This window comes from Myodes glareolus, chromosome 14 (assembly GCF_982192425.1).
Source record: "Myodes glareolus chromosome 14, mMyoGla1.1, whole genome shotgun sequence".
Taxonomy (NCBI): Eukaryota; Metazoa; Chordata; class Mammalia; order Rodentia; family Cricetidae; genus Myodes; species Myodes glareolus.
Genome location: NC_142039.1, coordinates 55,380,310 through 55,407,585, shown reverse-complemented (window position 1 = coordinate 55,407,585; position 27,276 = coordinate 55,380,310). Strand labels below are relative to the sequence as shown.

The 27,276-nt window shown below is 40.8% G+C and overlaps 1 protein-coding gene across 2 annotated transcripts; it reads left to right on the top strand.

Annotated features, from left to right (window-relative positions):
* Positions 1-28: 28 nt before the first annotated feature.
* Positions 29-26,228, top strand: Slc35b3 (solute carrier family 35 member B3). Of its 2 annotated transcripts, none has more exons than XM_048422379.3 (10): positions 29-178; positions 3,798-3,913; positions 7,198-7,319; positions 14,020-14,174; positions 15,493-15,600; positions 18,582-18,679; positions 20,769-20,861; positions 21,272-21,383; positions 23,159-23,228; positions 25,592-26,228. In XM_048422379.3, exons 2-10 carry the CDS (start codon positions 3,866-3,868, stop codon positions 25,740-25,742), a joined length of 957 nt encoding a protein of 318 aa, XP_048278336.1. In that variant the 5' UTR covers positions 29-178; positions 3,798-3,865; the 3' UTR covers positions 25,743-26,228. The 2 variants fall into 2 exon arrangements, with proteins under 2 accessions (XP_048278336.1, XP_048278267.1); XM_048422310.3 differs by having other exon boundaries at positions 3,798-4,085.
* The last annotated feature ends 1,048 nt before the right edge of the window (positions 26,229-27,276 follow it).

Here is a 27,276-nt window from a genome sequence, read left to right as displayed (position 1 = left end):
CATGCGCGCGGGGTAGGGGCCAAGAGGGCTGGCAAAGGGGCGGGGCCGCGCCCCTACGCATGCGCACAAAGACGCCTAGGCGGAAGTGGTACGCTGGTGTCTGGCAGTGTGAAGACCTTCCGGGAAGGTGGCGGCCTCGGTGGCCGGCCCGGGAGCAGGACCGGAGGCGGAGAAGGAGGTGACAGCGGCGGAGCTGGGAGGGGGGTCTCGCCAGGTGTCGTCAGGCAGGACTGGGGTGGGCGCCCACGCCGCGTCGGCCAAGAAAGTGGACGCCGCCGTCGGGGTGGCCGGGGCGCGGACCTGTTGGGGGTAGTGGGGGCGAGCGCTTCCGGGAAGAGCATCCTCCCGTCCTGGCGTGAGACCGCCGCCCGGACTTCCCTAGCCTGCTGTCTGGGTTTGGGCGGTCTCTCGGATTCCCTAGACTGTTTTTGCTGTTCAGAGCTACTTCCGGGTCTGTGTCTGGTCCTCCGGTACCCCGCGCCTGTTTGTCTTGCCACGAAGGAACTGTTCTTGCAGAGCTATTAAGTTTATGTCGCTGAAAGCCCTAAGTGTTCTTTCCGGCTTTGCAGCTGACTTCTCTTCTTAAAGCGAAAAGAAAGAAAGAACACTGGGAATTTTTGTTGTTATACTAACAAGACTTGTTTGGTTTTTTCTATGTTTTTAAAGAGTACGTCTGCATTTCTTCTACAGTAGAATATCAGAATCCGGATCTTTTAGTTAATGTTTTTCTTATAAGTGAATTGCAATAGTTTGAAACTTGGGGGAAAAAAAACACTGCTAGCATTTGAAAATATTTTAGATAGCATTACTTGTGCTCAGTGTATAGACTAGATCCTAATTTTAGTCCCTGAGGGGGGAGTTTCAGAAATCACCATTCTCTCACACATTTTGTGATGCGGTATATATGAAATCAGTCTTGTTTTCTCCTCTGTGATCTTATTCCTCAAACTGTCATTCATGCAGAGCGCACCCGAGGCATGAAGACAAGCATGTCACTTGAGTGTGACAAGTTCCAGGCTATGTACACGATAGGTTTCCGTCACATGCCACCTTTCTGTAATAGAAAGCGTTTCTATTTATTTCATGTTAGAAAAAGAACTAGATTAAGAGCTAAGCCGAGGCCATTGAGATGGCTCAACACAGAAGTGCACTTGCCACCAAGCCTGGTCCCCAGAACCCACAAAGTGAATGGAGATAACCGATTTCCCCCAAGTTGCCCTCTGACCCCACCTGTGATCTGTGGCATATACGCACAGATTGTTTTTAAAGAAATAATCTCAGATAATTTTTATTTTAGTATGTCCTTATTAGTCAACATCACCTATTTCTGGTGTTTTTTCAATAACTGGAAAGCCTTTCTTTAATTCCATTTTTGCTGTTAATTCTACCTTCATGTGCTAAAGTTAAGTGTTTGTTGGGTTTGAGAAGAGACTTGAGGCAGAAATCCATTTTAATAATTTCTTCCAGTTTTAGTGTCAGAGGTTATTTCGAATTTCTAAAGCAAAGCAAGGTATTAATTGTTTGATTACTTTTAATCCTCTTTTTTTTTTGAGACAGGCTGATGTCAGATTCCTTATGTAATTTAGTCTTTTACCCTGCAACATAAGGAGTTTGTCCCATGTTCTTTTTAGGTTTGTGTGTGTGTGTGCATGAATGGATATATATATATATATATATATACACACACACACACACACACACACACACACATACACATAAGAGAGGTCTGACTCCCTCCTGGAGGCAGAGTTAAAGGCAATTGCAAGCCTCCTAACATGGGTGCTAGGAACCCTCTGCAAGAACAATAAACATTTTTAACCATGGAGCCACCTCTCCAGCCCTAGCTCTGTGGCTCTGATTCTTTAGATAACAATATCAGCTATTAATATAGGAAGCTCAGAGAGGCTGCTTTGCCCTAGACTCCTCAGGTAGCATTATAGTTCAGACCCCTAAGTTACAAACCATGGGACTGCTTTAAATTGGTGCTGTGTGCTTGGCATTTAACTATAAGCATTTTCAGAAGAAGGCAATGTCGGGAAAGAGTTGCCTTCTGGAGACATATTCTGTTGTCAGTACGAGGAGGAAATTGATTTTGTAAGACTCATTCTGTGTGTGGGTTTGTGTGCCTAAGTATAACATCGTCTGCACTCGCCGCCCAGTTCTGTCTGCTGTAGACTTTCAGTTTTGCTGAGCAAGTTTGCCAACACCATGGTCCTTTCAAAAGTGTATCCAAGTGAGATAGATGTGAGCTGGAGTTTGAGGCATGTCTACTAGGCATGCTAATTTATTTTTTTTCTGGTATAGATAAAAAAATGTCCATGACAGATACCAAGATGCAAAGCTGTCACAAAGAAGGGGACCACCAACCCTGAGCCCAAATATGACCTAAAGAAAAAAACTCAAGCAGAAAGGACACCATAGCATTTGGAAGTTTTCTGTTTTCGGGAGTGGCTGAATGGTTAGGCCTTTTATTGAAAGAAATCAGGGAAGAGAAGCTCAGAACCTTTGTTTATTTAAAAGGTGCCCTGTGCGCTGTTGTTGTGCCTGCCATCGAATATAGGCCAGAACATTGTTTCCTCAGTACTGAAACACAGCACAGTTGGAGAAGCACAATTTAAAACATACTTACTATAAAAACTCTATGTCAAGGATGTTCTACAGCATGGCATAAAACAATCTTATGGAGGGAGATAAGATGATTGCAACACAGCAAGGGAAGCCAGAATGAGGAAGAAAAGCATGAGGAAAAAGAAACACAAACAATAAAAGTACTTATGAAAGTGTAGACATAAAGGGCAAGTGTCCTTGGTGTTAACGAGCTCTCTTTTTAATGTGTGCAGCTCAGCTAGTTAGAAGCAGTCGCTGAGAGTGGACTCTAGCTCTTGCCATTTCCAACGCTCGCACGACAGTTTCTTTTATGGTAATTTTTAAGTGAAGTCCCCATCAAAATTGTCCTCTCCTGCCCTTGGAGTCCAGATTTTCTCTTGGTGGAGCGCCAGCCGTGAAGTTGTACAGGAAGACAGTCTTTCCATCCTATGTACTGTCATGATTTCTGCACTTCCCTTACTGCTTACATGGAGTTCATTAGATTTGGGTTTTGTAAGTGCAGAGAAAAACCTGGCAGTCGTCAGTGGTGCCCTCACAATTTTTTCACTGCCAAAACACACACACACACACACACACACAAACAGACCCCACATTTTTCTGCCTTTTTCCAACAACTTTAAATTTGAACCATTTTCTCCACAGGGAAAGAAAGCCTTCTCAGTCATGGTTAGTAGCCCATGCTTTGTAACCATAGTGTTCAAGCCACTAAGACTTCTCCCTTCTAGCCAGCCTGGGCAACAGACAGGTTTTTCTTTCAATTTAAGGAATGCTGTTGCTAAATCTTACACTTGTTTGGCTTTAGTTTCAAAGCTTACCTAGCAAATAGATTGTATGGTTGTCAACCCTTAAGCATCGCTTTTTCTTTATTCTACTACAAGGTTGTCTATAATTTGAAAATATTTTACATTTTATTTCATTAGATTAGATATGTACTAGGTGATAAAAATCATGCTACCATATGTAGTCCTAGTTTTGCCTGCTATGGAGATGAATTTGATGCTATCCGGTGTTTGATAGGGTTGGGGAAGGAGGGTCTTGTACTTGCTTGTTTGGGGTGTGGAAGGTAACACTGATACCCAGAGTGACTTAGCTGTGTCTGTAAATCGTATAGTGTGTACATTGGATTATTTGAGTCTGATACAGCTTCACTGGTTGTGTGATTTACCATAACTGCTTATTCCCTCCCCTAGGCCCAGCCAGAAAAGGAAAGACTGGACCTAGCATTGGAAACCAGCAAAGACAAGGTCGCAGACCTTGAATGTGGCAAAGCAAGAACAATGGACCTCAAGTTCAACAACTCCAGGAAGTATGTCTCGATCACTGTGCCCTCCAAAACCCAGACAATGTCACCACACATCAAGTCAGTTGATGACATTGTGGTGCTGGGCATGAACCTCAGCAAGTTTAACAAGCTCACACAGTTTTTCATATGTGTTGCTGGAGTTTTTATATTTTACCTAATTTATGGATACTTACAGGTAAAAAGTAGTTCTTTGTTTATAATAGTGTTAGTTATTTTAGCACTTAATGTCCATGTTGGTTTTGACTACTTGTTTTACCATGATATTTTTATTTACAGACTACCAGTTTTCTCAGAGCTGGAGATTTTTATAGAACAATAGCCTCTTAAAAGGACTACTAAGAGTAAAAATCAGACTCTCCAAGTTAAATATTTTAAGGTGGAAAGAAAGACTATCTTGCAAAATTAAAGTTATGAAAGTAAACTTGTAAATATTTAATCAAAAGTAGGTGTTTGCAGCTGTATGTTCATATCTTTGAAGACTTATTTATTTTTATGTGTATGAGTATTTTGCTTGCATATATGTAAGTGTACCACATGTGTGCCTGTTGCCCAACGAAGTAAGAGGAAGGCATTGGATCCCCCAGAACTGGAACTAACGGAGTTTGTGAGCTGTTGTGTAGATGTTAGAAAGTGGACGCAAGTGCTTTTCACTCCGAGCCGTGTAGTCACACGTATACCCCTGCTGACTGTTAAAGAGATTGAGTTGAGCATTGGTTGATGTCTAGGAAGATCATTTTGCAATAAAGTTGAAAATAACACAGTTTATTCCTGATTCTTGGATTTCATTGGGAAAAGGTTATTTTTGTTTTCTTGTGTTTTGAATGGGTCTTTATTTGTGACCCAGACCAACCTTATATTCAAAGTCCTGCCTCCTCCCTCCATCTTAGGAGTGTTGACACTCTCCACCACACCTAGCATAGAAGACCATTTTACAAACTAAGTCTGGCCAACAAAAAAAAAAGTTTTCTGTCTTTCCCCCTCTGCTAGAAGGCTCTTCTATTTCATTTAAATACAGCGTTTTAATCCTGCCCTCCTTTTCTGGTGCCTATGATATTCTCATTCTTGTTTTGTTTCTCATTTTATCCATTTTTGCGGTAATCTTACTTTTCTATGAATTTTGTTTTACTGTATCTAACATTGCAATAGCCTGTCCTGTATTTGCTCTGTAGCCTGAGGTGATTTTATACTTTTGGCCACTAGAAAATTCCTAATCTTCAGAGCCATGGTTGAATGGGCGAAGGTTCAGTCCATTGTGAATATGTGTGTTTGAATGGCTCCCAGTGTTATTAATGTGCATTGACTTGGTACATATTTTTAATGATTAGCAACTTAGTTTTTAATTCAACTACATCATATCTGAGAACCTCAGTAATCCAAGAGGGAACATAAACTGTTGGTGTTCATTAGCACCACATTTGAGTGGCCTTACTCATGCATGAAATTCTTATAAAACATTATAGTCCATTTATCTTATAGAAATGCATTATATAGATACATACAATTAAATTTTGACTTTTTAAACTATACTACAAGAATGTCATAAAGAACATTATGTAAAAATACTATAGAGTATGATTTGTAACTTGAGTCCCAGCTAGAAGATGATAAAACAAAATACAACATCACACAGCAGTTAGGAATAGGCATTTGAATTTTTCTTGTTAAGACGAATTTTCATTCAAAATGCCTCTGATACAAATATCTTGGGGGCACAAGTAGCTATTGCAAAGGAAAATAATGCAATGCTTATTTACAATGCTTTGCAAGGCTAAGGGGACTTCCTGACTGAGATAGTGAGGGAATGAAGACATGACAAACGTGGGCACAGAAAGCTGGGTTCGGATGGACTGGGCTCTCAGATGAAGAAGCCACAGCACCCCAGAAGTTTAGCATATTTATTATACACAATTAAACAGGGAGGTGAGGGTATACAATTTGGACAAGGAGGGTAACTTTAAAATATAGCGAACAGGGAGGCAGGGTCTACTAGTCTTGTTAGAAGCAGTCTCTGTAGTGAAGTAGTCTTCAGGCTATGACCATATTGGGGGTGGGGAGAGAGCCAGGGTGAACATTTTCTCCATACACTGTCAACTTTCATACTTGGAGGAAAAGAAGGCTTTACCATGCCCCTGAGTCATCCCCTGAGGAAGGCTTTGGCACACCTATGCTATTGAGGCATTGGAGTCTTTGACATGGCCATGTCCATCAATGCAATACACTTTCACTTAGGACTTTACTGTCTTGGTACGTAGTCTGTAAGTGTTACTAGCTGTGTTTTTTCTGTTTGAATAATTAACAGACTTCTATCCAAAACAAAATATGCAAAGTTTTTAGTTGCACAAACCCTTCAAATTGTAGCTTTGCTGCTTTGGCTTTGTGAATACTTACATGATTTCTAAATCTTTGTAATTGTTTATCAAAGTAGTTAGTAAAAAGTGGCTAGGAGCTATTTTATACATCCCCATTACTCTTACAGGATGGAAAGTTCAGATCATTTAATTAAAAGTAAACTAGGTTACATTTGTAAGTACTCTTGTTGACGTGTTAAAATGGCTGAGTAGTAATTAATGAACATGTTACTTCATAGTATAATATTGTATTTAGGAGCTGGGAATTTAGCCCTTTTGGTAGTGTTTGCCTAGCAGCCGCTAAGACCTAGGTTCATTTCTCAGCATAAACAGGATGACACATGGTGACACATGCTTAGAATCTTAGTGTTGTGGACACAGAAACAGGAAGATCAGAAGTTCAGTGCCACTGTAGGCTGAGTAGAATTAGCCTGGATTACATGAGACACTGTCTCAAAAAAAGAAGGTAGGGAGGGACAGAGGGAGGCAGAAAAGAAAGAAAAGAGAAAGAAACAAATGCACACTGTTTAGAGAAATTAAACATCTCCTATACAAGGAAGATTTTCATCTAGTCTGTGACACATAATTTTGAAAATGCTATAATATGACCCATATTCCTGATGAAAACCAGCTTGTAGATGCCTGGCCTATACTGAAATCAGCTGTTTGTGTGAATTCTTGAATTAGCCACCTACTTTGTTAAGGACAACTTTAGTTTTGGTCTTTTTTATGTCTCTAATGAAGAAGCATAAGAAGACATTGCATTTTAGTTACTTCTCTGTTAATTTTCATGCCTAAGTCATATAAAGTCTAGTGATTTGGTGGAAGTAGGTGGAATTGGATGGAGTATGGCTTGCTTGCTTTTAAAATATACTCAGAACAGTTGACTGAAAGTTAGTGTCTGCCTTGAATTTAACAACGTTCATTGTCTTCTTCCAGGAGTTGATATTTTCAATGGAAGGCTTTAAGCCCTATGGCTGGTACCTTACTTTAGTGCAGTTTGCATTTTACTCCATATTTGGCCTCATAGAACTTCAGCTCATTCAGGACAAAAGGAGAAGGTATGTGCTGCGCTTACCTGCATCGGTTGAATCTGAAAGAAAAAAAAAAAAACAAGGCCAGCATGCCAACTGTGTATGATTCTACATTTCCTGCTAACATCTGATCATGAGTTTTAATCAATATAAAATATTGCTTAAAATAATGCATCTATTCATTTATGCACTGGAACAAAGTAGATCCCCCCTTTTAACTGCAGCGTCACAAAATCAAGCTGAACATGGGTCCGTTCATGATTAGACACACTCCTTCAGAGAGCTCAGATGCAACTTTCATGACATGACCAAGGCATGCCCAGTGAAAGATTTAAAATGCGCTTCCATCACAGTGATAAGCAAAAGTCCAGTGTCAAGCGTCTAATAGTTTTTACAGTGTTAGTGTTTTGTGGGCTCTATCCCCTGACATTGTCACTGAGTGTCTAGTGGTCGAAATCTGGGTTCTTTTTAAATGAGTTAATAGTAAGGGTTTCATTATGGCATTCTAGATATGTGTTCTAGTTCATCTCCTCCCACACTGCGCCCCGTGTCATACCTGCCCCACTCTTGCTGCCCCCTTCCCTTACCTGCTCTCATGTCACAGGGGTTTGACTGCCCTGTTTATCTCCTCCCCTCTCCTCTTCTCCATTGTCCCCTTTCTAAGTGTGAAGCTCCATTCTTCACACCTTGTTTTCTTCAGCTATTCCTAGATTGTTAGATGTCTGGGCTAGCTATTGAGAATAGTAGAGCAGTAGACGTGGATGTACCAGTGCTTGTGTGGCCTGTCATCCTTTCAGTAGATGAGGAGGGCCATAGCTGGGCCATAACTGTTTTCCATAGTGGTGGTGCCAGTTTTTATTCCCACCAGCAGGGTGTAAACATTCCTCTTTCTCCTCCTCCCCTCCAAATTGCCATATGTTTTCTTTATGATAACCTTTCTGACTGGATTGAAGTGGAATCTCAAAGCAAGTTGAATTTGTGTTTACTTGATGGCTAAGGATGCTGCCCATGCTTCCAAATATCTCCTGACCATTCACATTTACTCTTGAGAAGTCTGTATTTGATTTCTTAGCCTATTTCTTACTGCATGATTTGTGTTAATAGTGTTTATTTGGGAGGGATAATATATTCTAAATTTAATCCCCTGACTTGTGTATACTTAGCACAAACTTTTTTTGCCCCATTCTGTATGCCGTGTCCTCTCTCTGGTGTTTTCTTTGCTGAGCAGGTTTTAACTTTATGTGATCAATGTGCCTGTTCCCCACCTTTCTGGAGCACCTTTCATGATGTCACTGCCCATACCTGTAGCTTGAAGTGCTTTCCCCCTAATAGTTTGAGAGCATTACGTCCTATATTAAGGTCTTTGATCTATTTTTAATTCATTTTTTTTGCAAGGTGAGATACGGATCTGGTTCTATATGAATGTCCAGTTTCCCAGCCCCTTTGTTGAAAGGGGCTGTCTTTTCCCGTTGTGTGTTTTCATGCCTGTACGAGTTTCCCTCTCGGTCTTCTAGTCTGTTGGTCTATATCTGTTGGGGTCCACTGTCATACTTTTTATCAATATGGCTCTACAGTGCAATTCACTGTGATACCCTCAGCATTGTACTTTCTATTAGGAGTGCTTTGAGGTCCTTAGTGCTTATGTGTTGAATCTGTAGATCACTTTTTTGCTAATACAGCTGCTGTCACAATGTTAATTCTGCCAATCCAATGTCTTCAGTTTCTTTCTTTATTGTCTGTAAGTATCATTAGAGCAGTCTTTCATGAACTCTTGGTTAAGTTTATTCCTTGGTTAGTTGTGTGGTTTTGTTTTAAATAGTTATAAGTAAGATTTTCTTCATTTCTTCCTTAGCAAACTTGATTTTGGTATATAAGATTAATCAGAAGAATCTTTAGTTAGAGTTCTTTAAATGTCAGATAAATATTGTTCTTTAAATATAGGATCACACTGTATACAAATGTGGATGATTTGACTTTTTTCTTTCCTATTTGTATGCCTTTTATTTCTTTCTCTTTATGCTTTAACAAGTATGCTCTTTTGCTTTTTCAAATTGTATTATGCATGTGAAATAGTGGAGGAAGGAAGAGAAAACTTGAGCGCACAGCCTACGTGCGTAGTCGGAGGACATCTGGATTTTGAGCACTTTGAGTATAGCGTTGACCATAGGTTTGCCATCTAGAGACTTGAATTTCTTGATGTGGATGTCTTCTGTTGCTAGTTTCTTACGAGTTTTAGTCATGAAGGGGTATTGAATTTTGTCTGTGATATTTTCTACATTCTATTGAGTTGATCTTGTGATTTCTGTCTGTCAGCTTATTTATGTGGTGTATTACATTAATTTGTGTATATTGAGCCAGCCCTTTTTCACTGATATGAAGCTACTGTATCTGTTAAATCCATTAACCAGTGTTATAGTTTAAAGTTTCCTTGTAGATTTTTAGTTTGAATGACCTGTCTAAAGGTGAGAATTGACTATAAAATCTCCCTGTTGTACTCAATCTTTAGTGACTTTTTATGTCTGTTAATATCCATATGAAATCATGAGCTACAGTGTTTGGTACCTATTTATTTACAGTAGTTATAACTGCTGTTCAATTGTTCCCTTTATTAGTCTGAGAATCAAAGAATAGAAGTGAACCTACCAAGCAAATGGAAACTGAACACAAGCTATTGTAGTTTTTTGGTAGCTGATAACTTGAACTCCAATTAAGATGTAAGTAGTAAAGAAGGTCAGCATATAGTAATAAAGTGAACAATTGAACAGCAGAATCTCTGCAATTGTGGACTGGGCAGACCTTCACCTCCTATGACTCTTTAGATAGTATCTGTCCCCTGGTGTCACTAGAATTCTGCTTGGAGGGGGCTAGCAGGTGTGCTAGAAGTGTGGCACACTCTGTACAGACCTGTACAGACAAAGCTCCTTCTTCTGTGCTGCGAAACCCGCTTGACTGTTCCTCGCCCTTGTGGAGGGATGCCACTGTAGCTGCCAAGCAGCCTCCTGGGCCTTCAGAGTTCTCAGGTCCTCCAGCAGGCTCTCTGGTGTGCCGTTGTTCCCTTGTTTTAGGCCACCCCAGGTAGCTAAGTTTTATTTTTTTGGGGGGGGGGCTCCACTAATATGCATGCTTTTTAATGTTTTCATGTATCAGTTAAAATATAAATTACAAAGAAATTACCCAAGCTTATGAACAGGCATGTAGGAGGAACCCTGCACACACAGATCTCCTTTGTGCCAGGTATTCATCCAAGGCTAATTGCTTTTCTTGCCTTTGCTGAGGTAGCTAAGTTTTAAACAGTCAGTTCCCAGCCACTGCCCTCATTAGGATTTCTCTCCAGCACTGACCGATCTGCCTGAGACATCAGTCTTCCCAAAACCTACCACTGAAGTGGAGACTCTTTCTGGCCTTGTCCCCAGGGTGGAGCTGCCTGTGTCTTCCTCAGCGCTGACTTTCCTTTGGATGAGGCCTCTGCCCCACCCCTACCCTCATCAGACAACAACCAAGCAGTTTGACTTAGCTCCATTTCTATTGGTGTATCCATTGCCTGGAAATAGAATCCTTTTTATATGGCTGTTTCTTCACCAAGTCACGCTGAGGCTGCTGCCTTACCTGAAAATCCAAGGTTTCTGTTCTTTTAATTGAGGGAATTTGTTCTTTGGCAATTTCTTACATGTATACATACTCTGACCAACCTGCCCAAATCTCTTTCTCAGCCTGTGAGCTTCCCTACTCCCTACAAGTCCATTTTCCACATTCTTGTCTTGGTTTAGAAATCTGTGTTCCTAAATACTGGAGGAACATCTTTCGTTCTGTTAAATCCAGAATGCTTATTTGAAAATCTTTTAAATTAGTAACCATGTAGATTTGAAAAAATGCTTTGGTTTATCTTTAACGGCATATAAAACAAAATACAGTAATACTGTGACCATAAACAGAAGGTAGTTAGGAATGTGAGCATGAAATTTGGAGGTAAATGAAGCATGTTCATGCTTTCATTGCATCTAAGATGCATATATTCATGTATCTGTGGGACAGTTAAAAGATAATAAAGACAATCCTGACATTCCATCTTTTATAGAAATGTTTAATGCCTCAACAATCATAGCTTGTTATTTTTCTACATTATTGTTTTGGAGCAATACATAGGTAACTATTAAGTTTTAAATATTCAGATCCATTTACACAAGATTTTTACTGGAAGACTCTAACAAATTTCTTTATAAATTTAATTTTATTTCCCAAATTCTGTTGCTCGTAAATTTTTGCAGCCATTATAGTTAAGTACTCAAGTGTGCGAATATCATCTTTATTGTTTTTTCGTGCTCTAAAACTCCAAGATAAAATGTGGGTGATGGACTAGAAAGTAAGTAACTATCATTGCCAAGACTAATAGTGAGGGGCTGATGATCCATTATCTCTTGGAAACCGCGGCTTCAGGGTGGACTTGAGGGCACAGCTCCTGAAGTAGAGTTTGAGGAGGAAGTATCTCCCTGTGTGAGCCAGCCGGATGAGGTGTGGTGTGGGCTCGGCGACCTCAGCTTTCTAGCCATGTCACCTGAAAATATTTGAAAGTAAGATAACTTGCTTTTGATTTAAACATAGAAAGATTCTGAAAGATGAGTCTCTAGACTTAAAATCAGTAGTTGTGAACTGAAACCATTTCTGTACGAGGCACAATGTTTAGAGCTTCATCCAGCCGCAGGGCTCCTTGTCTTTAATGTATGTGATTTCTGAATTCCCATGACAGTTGTTACTTCTTTCAGCCTTTGACCTGTACTCAGCTTCGTTGATTTCTCTGCCTGGGTCTGCATAATGATGATGTGTCAGTACAAGCACAGGGCGTAGAGTTTAAAGATCCTGGGTTTAAACAGGCATTGCTTTTCTCAGACTCTGTCAAGACTTGGGGAGTCTCTGAACTCCCGGCTTGCTTGGGAGTGTGCTTCTGGAGTAACGTCATAGCTCTCATGCTCGGAACATGGTGCTATCATCCCTCACCAAATAGATTTTTAGCCATTGTCTGACTTTGGGATACAGGAAATATGATTTTGCAGTGAAGGATTTTTTTTCCCCCGCCATTAGTGAAGAAGTTATTGAAGAATTAAGTAGAAACACCAGGAATCCAGGGGGTAGGCTGATGAGATGCAACTTCCTCATCACCAATGAGGAAACAGGACCTGAAAGAGGCTGACATTTTTATAAGGTCATGTAGGAAGTTCCTCTGGGGGTTGGCCCGCTGCAGCCCTGAGCCTCAGGATGGCTCCTGTCTGCCTGTATCCTGCTTTTGTAACCATTCCTCAGAAGATTAATGAATGGAATTTTTCCTTTCTGGCCACTGTTGTTTACAGTTATCTTTGAGGAAATATGATGACTGGTTTTTATACTAAGCTGGGAAAGTAGTGTTTCCTCCTTTGCAGACAAGGACAGTGGCTGCTCAGACTCCAGGGAAACTGAGGAAATACAGAGGTAGTAATTGAAGGACACCCTATGGGCAGGCCCATTCTTAACAGTGGATTTTAAGTGTTCGCTCCTACATTAGAACTTAAGTAGCAAAAAACCTCAACACTGAAAGGTCAAATAATGCATTTCAATAGAATTTTTTCAACAAATTAGTGTATGTCTACTCATATAAAAGATGTAGAGAGTTGGAGATGTAGCTCAGTTGGTAGAGTCTTTACCTAGCATTCCTAAGGCAATGGGTTCAGTCACCAGTACCACATATACCAGGCTTGGTGGCACATGCTTGTCATCCCAGCACTCAGGTAATAGATCAGAAAGAAGCTCAAGGTGTCCCTCAGTTACATACAGCATTTGAGGCCAGCCTGGGCTAAAGATCCTGTCAAAAGAGAGAGAGAGAGAGAGAGAGAGAGAGAGAGAGAGAGAGAGAGAGAGAGAGAGAGAGAGAGAATTGGAAAAATGCCAATACAAATGCTTAAATGTAGGTAGGTTATATCTAAGTTTACAGCATAATCAAATTACATGACTAATGCTTTTTTGTGTCCATCATACGGTATGTCACATTATTATTTTAAACCATTATTGACTCCTCAGATATATGCCCATACTGATGACTTTCTAAAGATACCAAATTCAGAGTCTCCTTCAGGCAACCCTGGTAGAGCCAGAATTAAAAGCTTAGAGGTTCCAAGGACAGCATCAGAAGCATTACCTGAAGCTGATTATTGTAACATGGAAAATAGAGAACACTATAGTAATAATCATGGCTGGAGTTGTGAAGCCCATGAGCTTTTTCTAGAAAAGTTCTTCTACTGTTTTGGTGGTTACAGTTTTCCTAATTCTGGATGGAAAGTTTGGAAACAAAAGCAATTTAAAAGTTAAATCACAACATTAGTGATTGGGGCCTTTTTACCGTTGTAGAGGCCCACATTTTTTTCATCATCTCTCATTTATGAATTAAATCAGGATAGTTGTTGTCTATACCTAGAGCTACTATAAGAAAATCTTTGATCAGCATTTATACATCAGCTAGAATCCCAAGTGAGTCTCTTACTGTTATACACACAGCTGAGATACTTCATTGATGATTCAGCAAAGTATGTTGTGATTTTTGTCAGTGTACAAGTAAACAGTGGTACAATATGAAAAAAAATGATTTTTAATATATATTCCAGAAACATTAACCAGAAATAGAGAAGTACATTGTAAGCCATCATCTTTAAAGTACTATGAAACTGGGTCACACAATGAAGGTTTTAAAAATTGTCTCTTCCAGAATACCAGGAAAAACCTACATGATAATAGCTTTTCTAACTGTGGGTACTATGGGCTTATCAAACACTTCCTTGGGCTACCTGAATTACCCCACCCAAGTCATCTTCAAGTGCTGCAAACTGATTCCTGTTATGCTAGGAGGAGTTTTTATTCAAGGTACAGTAATGACATGTTTTATACTGTTTGAAGCGCGCAGCTGTGTTGTGGCATCTGGCATTAGGAAAAACAGTAAATGTCCACAACACTGTTTTTGAGTATTTTAGACATTGTGATAGTAAAGCATCTGATAAAAATAGGGTGTCAAAAATATTGCTATTTCTCTAACATACTGTAGTATTTGAATTCATAATTTGGACATGAGAGAAAAGCCATTATTTTATTTTATTATTTTATCTTGGAACTTAATGCATCCCGTAGTGCCATATTCACATAGTGAAGCCCATCTGAGTGGACCCACTTCTTCCCTGACTGAACCGGCTCTGATGGTTTAGAGCAACTGAGTCGAGCTGGATGAAAAGAGGAGGCAGCTGGATCAGCAGGCATTAGAGCAAGTTGTTGCTTAGTCCCTGTCTTGAGGCTCTTCCCATCACTGAAGGGCTCGGGCAGCCTGCTCTCAGTGTGTGCATCAAGATACCTTCCTGGGGTTGACCTTTTACAATGGAAATGTGTCAGCACCTCACTCAGAACACAACAGAATAGTGGTTCATATGGAAATAAAATACCTCAGTCTCTTTTAAAAATTCTTACCAGGCACATGTATTTCCTTAGAATCGTTACCAAAAGTTACAATACATTAGGCAGAGGAAGATGGGTGAATTCTCCCCTGCCTAACGGTCTTCACATAGTGTTCAGCTGAAACAGTGTTTAGCACAGCCAGACCCATTACGCTCTTCCCTCTGTAAACTGACAAGCCACAGGAACATCTGTAGCCTTGTAGTTATTGCACATTAACTAAAGGACAAACTCGTTTCTCCACATAGTTAAAATTGGGGAGTGTGCCTTTTACTTTTGTCACTTTTCACCAGATTGCAGCCACACACTGTGTAAGGAAGCTATGGTCACCAGTAGACGGTGTGTGCATTTGATCCCATGAGATAGGGTTGCCCAGTGACGTCATAGCCATCTCAGTCTGTGTATGTGTCTGATGATGTCAGACAACAAGATCCCCCTCAGGTGCATTTTCAGGGCATATCCTCACCATTAAGTGGTGCATGTGTGTGGTTTTGTTTTATGTTTTGTTTTTTTGTTTTCCTGTCAGATAAAATAAGATCTCGTTTCTGTCTTACAAGATTATGGAGTGCCTGATTTAGTCTTAGCTCACCTGGGATTGCTGTGCTTTGATGTGAGTGTTCTTTATGTTTGGGCATTAGGCATTAACAGCACAGCCCTATTGTGCTTGGTGAGGCGCTGGGATCTGACAGTAGACTAGGTAAGTATCTGTGTAATGAGGCCGGTGTCCTTTTGTCTTACACAGGAAAACGTTACAACCTTGCAGATGTGTCTGCTGCAGTGTGCATGAGCCTTGGCCTGATCTGGTTTACCTTGGCTGACAGCACAATTGCACCAAACTTTAATCTGACAGGTGAGGAGTATGTTTGTATTCCTAAATTGTATAAGCATTTTATTTTGAATAAGAATTCGTACGTTTTCGTGACGATTTTAAATGATGCTGTGAGGTTGGTGAGTCTCCTACCTAAGGAGGCTTTCAGGCTTTCCCAGCTGTAGTAAAGTAGCAGTGCTCTGGAGATGTGGCACTGTTGTGGTGCTGACAGCAGGCTCCCGGTTAAAGCGTCCACTGTCAGAGCCAGGAGACTTGGGATGTGTGTACTGACCTGCACACACACAGGAGGTGTGGGGAAGTCACAGTGGTAATATGTATAGAGCTGTGACTCTGGCTTAGAGTTTCCTCCATTGCGTGCTATGCCTGTTGTCAATTAGATTTTTCGAAAGACAAGTATTAGAGTATGTCCAGGGAGAAGAATAAGCATTAGAATCTTGTTTTTATTTTCATGACCATGCAGATGAATCAGAGGTTCTCAACCTGTGAGTCATGATCCCCTTGGAGGGTCTAATGACCCTTTGACAGAGATCGCATATCAGATATCCTTCATAGCAGATATTTACATTATGATTTACACAGCAAAATTACAGTTATGAAGTAGCAATGAAGATAATTTTATGGTTGGGGTCACCACAATATGAGCTATACATAGCTCATTTAAAAGGGTCACAGCATTAGAAAGGATGAGAACCATTGAGATAAATTATTTTGGGGTACTTGGCATTTACTATATATACACTATTTTCATTAAGTTACTGAAAGAATTTTACCAAGGACACAGTGGCATCCCAACATTCCTCTTGACGAAAATAGCATTTAAATTTTCTAGATAAGAAAAACAAAAGGAAGAAAATACATAAGAGAATACGGAAAGGCAACATTGGAAAACCTCAAGCACAAAGTATAAAATAATCATTTCTATAATGAAAATACTTGTTTCATTAGCTTTACAATTGTCAAGAATCAGACCATCAGTCTTACTGGCCCCAGTTCACCAGCCTGAGCTAGTGTGTTGAAATAGAACCATTGGGCCTCTGGGGGCAGCCCTCTCACAGCCACAGTCCTGAGGGAACTTGCTGCCTCAGCTTCCATGGAAACCTCACTGCTTAACTTCACACAATGCTTATGGTCGCCGTCATTGCCGTTAGGATCAAGAATTATCAGGAAATCTTCATTTTTTTCCATCACAGATTGTCACATCAAGTGAGAACACTGAATACTGGAGAACAGACATCATCGACTGTTCTAGCTATAAAAACAAAGTTTAGAAGGCACAGATTTGCAGTGAATTTAAGTGGTGTAAAAATAAGGCCAAGAATGAGTGAATTGTAGACCCTTTACGCTCTCCCATAAGATGGAGAGAACACTGCCTCATACAGAGCTGGTGGGAGGAGAGATGGTAGAGGGTGTGGGAACAACTTTCCGTGCTGTTTGAAGCTTGCCTGTACAAGACTTTGACCTAACCTGTAGTCAGGTTACCAATGCTCCCATATAATCGACAGCTATGTATTCTTTCAGTTTACACACTCTATCCTCATCCTGTTTAAAATTAACCCTTAAGAAATCAACCATTCTATGTTTTGGAGTCCCAGATATACAATGTTTCCTATTTCTCCTTAGTGACCCATTCATGCCCCTGACTCAGAACAGCTTATGTGTGCTAAGATTGCATGCGGCTAGACCTAAGACGATTCTCTAGAAGTTCAAGGTATTGAAAGCAGCATGCAGGTGTAGAATGAAAGCATCTGGTAGTGGCTGTGTGTGCTGCTCCAGATCAACAGGTCAGAAGAGCAGTTTCCCCATTCCTGAAACTCCTGTAAAAGATTGACAAACCTTCCTCACTCCCTTCCAGTGCCCCATTCGTTGTGCTCTTTAATAAGTAGGAAAGATAGACGGTCTTTGTTTGAATGAAGACATCAGAACTCTCCAGAACAAATCAGGCCCACTCTTGGGTAAAGGGCACCAAGGGTTGGTTGCTTTTGTCTTATGTTATGTGGCATCACCTGAGGAGGAAGGACTGAGAACACAGGCAGCAGAGGGACGAGACAGCCAGTGCCCCTCTCTTCCTGAGTTCTGTGGGCTCATTTGGAAGCAATTAGAACCCAGACATATTTATAAAAGAAGCTGATGAACATTGGTCCCCACTTGGTTTTTAGAGCAGTGGTTCTCAGCATATGGGCCATGACTCCTTTGAGGATCTACCAACCCTATCGCAGGGGTCATATATCAGATATCCTGCTGCATATCGGATATTTGCATACGATTCATAACAGCGCAAAATTACAGTTACAAAGTAGGAATGAAGTAATTTTATGGTTGAGAGGACCACATGGAGGACTGTATTAAAGGGTTAATACAGCATCAAGAAGGTTAGACAGGAAAGCCTGCAAACCCCACAAAAAAAGGATGGCACTGTGACACCTGTTCATCTGTATGTGAAGCTCAGGCAGCCAGGCCTGTCCTTCTGCACACCTGCATGCTGCTTCCCAGGAGAAAGTGCTATCACCTAGACTCGATGCCATTGAACCTGTCACTGCAGCGTGTAACAACTTAATGTTCACATTATCCTCGTGGACATGAAAGGGAGGCTTGCTCGTGTGAAGAGTCCCCAATGCAGTTTGGCTGGCAAGCTAAGAAAGGCATTGCTCTAGGTGCCTCTGAGACAGTGTGGAACTAAAGGGTTGTAAAAGTCCAAGAGGGTTGGGCGTTCCATTGTTTCTCCAGATCCTGAGTCGTAGCTGCACATTCACTGAAAAGTGTGAACTTTATTTGACACGATGCTGAAGTAAGATTCTGGTGGTAGCATTAGTTTATTAGTGTTTGTCTTTTTTATATTAATATCATCACTTATGTGCTTACAAAATAAGTTGTAGATTAGAATATTCAGCATTCCAGCCAGATGGGCTTGACAATCTGCTTTTGATTTGTAGCCCAGTTAAACTTCGGGCCAACCTTGCTTATAATTAAAATGCTTAAAGAGGATCAATCTCTTCTCCCTAAAGGTGTGATGCTTATCTCCCTGGCACTGTGTGCAGATGCTGTCATTGGGAACGTCCAGGAGAAAGCCATGAAACTGCACAGTGCTTCCAACTCGGAGATGGTGAGTACCCCAGGGCTTCCCTCCTGTCTGGAAGGTGCATGCTGATGTATGAGATGGCTACAGTGTCAGAGACTCGATGTGCATTTCAGTCCACTGTATCCTTCCCGGAAACATAATGCTAGCAATACTGTGGAAGGTTGGAAGAGAGCCCAGCACTGCTAATAGCTTGTTGTGTAACTGATCAATATTTTTCTTGTTGATTTCTGTAATCTTTTATCTGTTAAAAGAAACCTCTTTGTGACATTGTTTTCCTTCTGTTTGTATTTCTCTTTGTGTTGCCCTCAGTGTGGAAATTTATAGTTCTTATTGGTTCAACTTCTCTCTTTATTGATGGCTTCTGGCTATGTGTCAAAGGGCCTTTCCAACTCAAGATTTTCACCCATGTTGCCTAGTAGTTTTATTATTTCCATTTTTTATTAAATAAATCCTGCTAAAACCCAATTCTGTTTACTGAACACCCCACCCTTCCCACTTGTGACTTCTTTATCTCACATCCTCACACAGGGTCAGAATTGAATTCTCTAGTATTGATTTCTGCCTTAGCCCACAGAAACTTGAACAGCTTCATGTGTTTCTCATCGTTAGGACTAACCATCTTTGTTCCTTTTCGAAAGAACTATCAGTGATTACTCGTGGGTGCTCATACCCTTACATAAATTAGAAACCCCTCCGGGGATTGTGACTGACATTAGCATTGAATTAGAAGTTAATTTAGGGGCATGGCTTCTGTATACTTGGTTCTTTCAGTCTAAGACTAAGGTATGGCTTTCCTTTTATTCAAGTATCTCTTTAAAATATTTTTGTTTTATTTTTAATTGTATAATATTTGTGTGTGTGTGTGTATGCATGCGTGAGTGTGTGTATATACCATCAGAGGCCAGGATTCCCCTGAAGCTGGAGTTAACAGACAGTTGTGAGCAACTCATTATGATTGCTGAGAACCCAACTTTGCAATCCACCTTCTTAATTCCTGAGCTCTCTCCAATCTCTCTAGGTGTTTCTTTTAAATGTCCACTAGATTTAAAAGTATTCTTCAGATAAAATATCTTCTGCTTTTGTTTTTCTATAAGTGTATGTGTGTGTGTGTGTGTGTGTGTGTGTGTGTGTGTGTGTGTCAGACATTGCAAACACACTTGCTTTGTTACTCACATAGAGCACACTGCATTGAAGACATACAGGAATAAGTTTCCCATTACTGTCTGGGCACAGTATGGGGCATCTTAAGTGACACCTCAGTAGCAGGAACCTGAATCTTGATAGGTGTATGTGTCACTACTCTTCATGGCTGAGGTAAGGATGGCCTCAGAAGTGAGACCGTGCAGGTCACCTGGAAACTCAATGTAGAACATAGAGCAGCAGGCTTTAAACTGAAGCCTCGGTTCGTATTCTAGGTTACTCCATAGCTCTCCTTTGGGTCAAATTACAATCCCAGGCTTCAGTTGAAAACTGGGTGATAAGTATGGGATTAAGATTAGGTTAGCTGTGAGAGTCAGGAGAGTAGCCCACATACAGGGTAGCATAGCTAACCTGTAGCAAGCATTTCAGTTAGAAACTGGAAGTACCCTTGGGGGAGCTAATAAACGAGTAAAAAGTGAGTGGGGAAGCTAAAGAGTGGTGATTTTCCTATCTTTTGCAAACTCCATTGTTCAGGACATTTTTCGTATCTTGTAAGTAGCTCTAAGGATTTCATCATATTTATGCTTATAGAATGATAAAATTAAAATCTGCTTAAATTTAACAATCCAGAAATGAGTAAAATGTGAACATAAATGGAAGGTTCCATATGGCTGTGGATTTTTGTTACATAATTGTGTGTGTGTGTGCACGTGTGTGTATATGTATGCGTATATATATGTGTGTGTATGTATGTATATATATATATTTGGTATTAATTTATATATTATTTGGTATTTGGTATTAATTCATAGCTATTTCTAGAAACTTCAGCCATAGGGCAATGACAATATCGCTTTAAAAATGTTTTGTTTTATAGCATTGATTGAGTAGATTAATTGTTGCGTGTGTTCACACCCTTCAGTTCCTCTCTGGTATGACAGTCGTCTCTGTGCTTTACTTCTGCCTCCCCCAGGTTCTGTATTCGTACTCGATCGGTTTTGTGTACATTTTGTTGGGATTGTCCTGCACTAGTGGACTAGGCCCTGCAGTGGCATTTTGTTCAAAGGTAAACACTAACCACATTTTTAAAAATAAACACTTTCCATTTAATAATTTTCTCTGTACTATTTTTGCCTAGTTCAAAAAAAAAGGCTATTGTTAATAAATGATTTGGTCACTCTTCAAATGCAACATTACAGATCAGAAATGAAAGATCTTAGAAATGATTGATATTTAATTTTTTATCCATTCTCTACCCTGTAAGTTAATTTTTGAGAAGTTTATAATGTACACATCAAGGGTTTTTGCTTTCATCAATATTTTCCCATTAAATAAAAACTAAATATTGTTTGCTTGGCTGCATTGTGGAATGACTTATTACTGCTCAAGAGGCTGATTCAGATCTGTGGCTTGATACCATAGGATACCTCAGGGCTTGCTTTGTGTTTTCCTAACAGGTCATTTTTCTTCTTGCAGAACCCTGTTCGCACCTATGGCTACGCCTTCCTCTTTTCCCTCACTGGATACTTTGGGATCTCCTTCGTTCTGGCCCTGATTAAAATCTTTGGTGCTCTTCTTGCTGTAACAGGTAGGAGACTTGCTTAGATGAGGAAGTAAATGCCACAGTGTTTCTCATGCGCTTACAAACACAAGGGTATGACCGTGTGTCTAAAAGGAATACTGTTCTCCAGCTTGTGCTCTGGTAGCTTGTTTTGTCTTTAGTTCCAAAGGAAATGGTGTTTGGTCTTAATTTCTCATTTCTCAGATTGCATTTGGGTTTGTTTGTTTGTTTGTTTGTTTGTTTTTGTGCAGTGCTGAGGCCAGACCCATGGCCCTCAGCATGCTGGGCACGCAGTCTAGCACTCGGCTGCACCCCAGCCCTGAAGGCTTCATTTTTATGTCAAATATATACATTTTCATGAAAAACGTTAAATACATTAGAAAAATTTGCTGTAAAACTATGATGGAATGAAACCCCTTCAGGGAAAACACTACCTTCATATACTTTTAATTGATTACGGAAATTCCACTCTTCTTGCACTTAAAATATGGCAGGTGCATTTTATAGTTTGCAAGCCTTTCACTGGGATGTTTCTTAGCACCAGCCCCAGATCACGTTCTCGCTTCCGCAGTGATGATGTGTCATCATATATATAGTGTGATGCCTGACACTATAGAGGACTGCAGGTTGTGTTTGATGTGAAATGCACAGTAGTGAGGGGGGCCAGTGACTGTGTACTGCATCGCTCTCCAGAACTGCAAATGTGCATTTACCCCCACGGTATAGGCAGAAATATTTTCTCTGTCAAGTAAGAGACAGAGATAGGCATAGTCGTAGCTAACAGAGTCCTTCCTGTGTGCTAGTCACCGCTCCGGACAGAGGTCTCACCACAGTCCTAACCAGCCGGCACCGTTAGTTTTCTAATCCATGCTCAGATTTAAACGTGAATGTGGAAAAGTTAAGGGCTTGGGTGACAACTTGCTAGAATCAAGACTCCAGGCAAAGCTGTCTGTCTCCACACCTGCAGTCTTCACTGCGCCTCCTTGGTTGGCATGGTGAGAGACTGCATGGTCCTCAGCACCCTCCTACCATCGCATCCTCCTGTGTGCTGGGCAGCAGGATGGAGTCTGAGAGGATGAAAGCCATAGTGTCCTCTAGTGGGGACTTTCTCAAGATGCTGTACTCCAAGTGTAGGGAGACAGGAACATGTGCCCAACCAAGTCGGTCTCCCAAAGGCAGTCGTTGCAGATCAGGCCCCAGCTTGTGCTGAATGTGAAGTGCAGGAGAATGGGTGGAATGAGAGAAGCCGCGTGAGGGTAGAGACCTGAGTGGAGAAGTGTGGCTGCCCTCTGCCTGGGCTGAGTTACAGTGAGGTCAGAGTGGGAAGACAAATGTGCAAAGAGCAGCACTGTTGGATTGCTGACCCTCTCCTGGAGGTCCCCATGACTAAATACTGTGAACCATTACGAGGTGCGTGACGGCACTGGAGGCTGGAGCAGGATGAGCAAGACGTGGCAAGACCTGTCTGAAAAGCAAACAAAAGCCCGACAGTAGTGAACTCTCACTTTGTTAAAGGGTAACCCTTGTTCTACTTAATCATGGGAAAGCCTCTGGTTGTGGCTCCTGCACCCCATGGAGCTGATGAATACTTACACAGGTGTCTGTAGACTTTAAGTGGATCAGTGCCAGTTCTCTACGGAACCATTAGCAACAGAACTTGGTTGGCTGTTGGTTGGTCAGTTGCAATGTCTCTGGCACCTTAGAGGTTCTGCCATATCCAGAGCTATAAATATTTGTGGAATAAATAATTTACAAATATTGCCAAGATAGTAAGGTACATCTAAATCTTTTCTCCCCTACAGTGACAACAGGAAGAAAAGCAATGACCATAGTTCTTTCATTCATATTCTTTGCTAAACCATTCACATTTCAGTAAGTACCTTTTAATTCAACAAGTGTCTCAAAATTTAGATGTCGTCTTTCATGTTTTATCTTAAACAGCATTACTTTCTAACTTCTGAATTGCCTAGCCAGAGCCCAGTTGTTGCAGTGTGACTGTGTGAGAAAGGAATCTAGGATGCAGACTGATTGTCAGTTAGGTATGCCTCCCCATGTGAGTGACTATTAGGAGTGTGTAAGCCAGTGTGAGGAATGAGCGAGTGTGTGCTCCAGTGTGAGTGACTGTTAGGAGTGTGGAAGCCAGTGTGAGTGACTGTTAGGAGTGTGGAAGCCAGTGTGAGTGACTGTTAGGAGTGTGGAAGCCAGTGTGAGTGACTGTTAGGAGTGTGGAAGCCAGTGTGAGTGACTGTTAGGAGTGTGGAAGCCAGTGTGAGGAATGAGTGAGTGTGTGCTCCAGTGTGAGTGACTGTTAAGAATGTGTGCTCCAGTGTCACTGTGTGTTGGTGCATGTTTCTGATGGGGGTGAGTACAGTGGTGTGCATGTGTTAAGTAAAGGATTTTCTTTCTCCCATACAAATATATAATTTATATGTTTAAAATTTTTTTCTTGTGAAGCCTTTGTTTATGGCTGCTTTACACAACAATAAACAATGGAAAAGTATTCTGTAAATTGTATCCTAATGACTTAGTTTGTGGCTCTTTGTGAAAGTGGTCAACAGTCTTTGCTATCTCTGTTTAAAAGCAGTTTGTTAAAACATTATAGGTCAGTAAATGGGATTTCAAAACTAGTTTACAAATACATAATTTTAAATAATATTGTAAATTTCCACCAGTGTACTACAGGTCATTTGTTGTCTATAGATTACTGTTCTTTATGCCTGTGATAGTATATTATAGTAATTAAATTATGATGATCCAGGCCGGGTGGTGGTGGCACACGCCTTTAATCCCAGCAGACACCTTTAATCCCAGCCCCCCGGGGGGGGGGGGGGGGGGGGGAGGGGTGTTAGTTCAAGGCCAGCCAGGTCTACAGAAGGAGTTCAGGGCAGCCAAGATTGTTACACAGAGAAACCTTGTCTCAAAATCCCCCCCTCCAAAAAGATGATTCTCTGCTTCCTACAGAATGTGTCCCTTTTTATCGTCTGTGTTCTACTTCCCTGGGACAACTAGGCAGAGTGCAGGGTTGAATATAATATAGCCTTTGATAAATAGGACTCTGGCATTTAAAGTACAATCTTAAGTCTTTTGGTAAGGTTGTACTTTTGAATGTGCTAATTAAGAGCCCTCAAGTTTAAATTAGTCTCACTTTGTGTAACTTTTATGTATATATTCAGCATAAAATTTTTTTGAGGCTTTATATATGTAGACAGTTTGTTTTGCTCAAATCCATCTCCTACTCCACCCCAGCCCCACTTCTATCCCAACTTCATGTACCCTCTTTGTTAACCATTGAGTCTACTTGGTGCTGCTGTTACGTACATGGGTATAGAGCCATCCATGGGAGCGCAAGCAACCTACCTGGAACTAGATCCCTGAAGAAAACTGACACTCTCTTCCTCGGCATCCTTCAATTTTCAATGTCTTAGCCAGCGGTGGGACTTTTGACTGCTTATATTTTTGTCAACTGGACACAATCTAAAGTCAGCTTACCAGAGGGAATTTAAATTGAGAAAATAGCTCCATCCAGTTAGCCTGTCGTTAAGCCTGTAGGGCATTTTCTTGACTGATAATTGATGTGCGAGGGCTAACACACTGGGCAGTACCATCCCCGGACAGATGGTCCTGGGGTGGATGAGATGGATGAGAAAGCAAACTGTGCCAACCAAGAGGAGCAAGCAGGTAAACAGTGTTCCTTGATGGTCTGCTACAGTCCTGCTTTGAGTGTTGCCTTGATTTCCCTCTGTGGAATGGGACTCAGGATATGTAAGCCAAAGAAAACCATTCTTCCTCAGTTTTTTTGGTCATGGTCTTTATTGTACATAATCGTGGAAAGCAGACCAGGGCAGGCTTTGTGAGCCCCTCTCTGTTCCATTTACATGTGATTCTGTACTATTATTTTAGATCTCTAATAGTAAGTTTTGTGTTTGGTTAGTTTTTTTATTTTCTTTTTTATTTGTTCATTTTGCTTTTGCTTGTTTTGTTATGTTTTGTTTTGAAACAGGGTTTATCTGTGTAGCCCTGACTGTCCTGGAACTCTGTAGAACAGACTGGCCTCAAATTGAGATCTTCCTGCCTCTGCCTCCCAAATGCTGGGAGTAAAGGCATGCACCACTACTGCCCAGCTAAGAGCAAGTTTTTATTTGATTGAAATTATTGTGGACTGACTACCACATGTCATAATTAGCAATGAAGAGTTACCTTGTTAATTTTAATATCTAATTTTTCATTTCTTTTAGGTATGTATGGTCTGGCTTGTTAGTTGTCCTTGGCATATTTCTCAATGTTTACAGCAAAAATATGGATAAAATAAGATTACCATCAGTGTACAATCTGATGAACAAAGCCATGGATATGAAAAAGTCAAGGACGTTGGCACAGACTGTGTAGGCACTGAGGTAGCCTACTTAAAATAGAATCCTAAGGGAGAAATCATTAATCAGTTTCCAAAGGATTGGGATAAAAACCAAAGGATCTGAAGACTGCTGTTGTGTGAGCAGGCAGCGGTTTGTGATGTCAGCCTCTGCAAAACACAAGCTTGACCAGCTCCGAAACAGTCCAGAGCCGCGCCCAGGACATGTTTCAGTAAAATCTGTATGAAGGAAAGCGCTTGCTGGCAGTGTCCTGCGCATTTCACTGGAAATGGACCGTGTTGCAAGACTGATTGGAAATTCTTCCAGCGTGCAGCACAGCGCTGTGTAGCAGCGCACTGTTTCGTCTCCATTCCGTTTTGGTGGTGTTATTTAAATTGCTTCTCTGTTATAAGAGTGAACCGATGATTTAAAGTCTAGAGAAAATAGAATTCATTTATAAATAAAATTATCCTGTGATTTTTTTAATACTGTTTTAATAAAATTTGTTATTGAAGAAAATGGAGTTGGGAAGGCTTAACATGCTCTTTAAAACTTGAGTTTTTACTCACAATGTAAAAATATTTTTGAGAGCATCCTTGTCTGTATGCACAGGGTAAAGTGCTTAAAGGAAGTACACTAGAATTACAGTGTGCCACGATGTGGGCCTTTAGTTTGGATGTTTTAAGTGCAGGGCAGACGTTAACATGTTTTAAAAAATCCTATTCTTTGTATAAGGATAAAATTTTCTTTGAATGGTGGAGATGAAGTGGGTTGCACTTAAGCCTGGGTATATTTGGCAGACCCAGACAACATTTTTTTTTCTTAGACTCTAATATAATTTCATAGTCTGGATAACTTAGGTTCACTGAGGTTTCTTCCTGGCAGTTCTAGATGCTAGGAAGTTCACACTCAAGATGCTAGCAAACCTGCAGGACTGCCTCCCACTTTCTAGATGGCATCTTCTTACTGTGTCCTCAGGTGTTTAGTGCTAATCCCATCATGAGGTCTCTACCCTCATGGCTCAATCTCCTAATGCTGCCAGTAGGGAGTTAGGATTTTTACAGGTGAATATAGGCTACATAGAGATTCAGATATAGCCATATTACTTGCGTAGTTTCAAGTCAGGTTTAGTGCCTTTCAGTATTGATTTTTGTCATTACTATAAGCATCTGCTCACTGTGTATGTGTGTGTGTGTGTGCGTGCGCGCACGTGCGCGCACGTGCCCACGCGTGAACTCACATTTACACATAAGTGCATGTGTGTATAAAAGCTGTTACCCTTCATTTTCAGCATAATCAATATGATTAAAACCCTTAGTGTTTATGCTGTTGGTGACATATTTTTTATGATTATTCTTAAATTCTATCATATCCAAATGGATGCTTAACCTCTCTTTTGCTGTGTGGATTCGGCAGAGCCTCCAATCATGGAAGTGTCTCAGGTAAGGAGTTGTGCTTGAATTTTATTCACCAGTACTGTGGCGGTGGTTTTATAGTTCTTATCCTCAATGGGAATCTGCACTTCATTGTGCCATCTTGAGCTGCTGAGATGGTGTTTGTGCTTCAGGGTC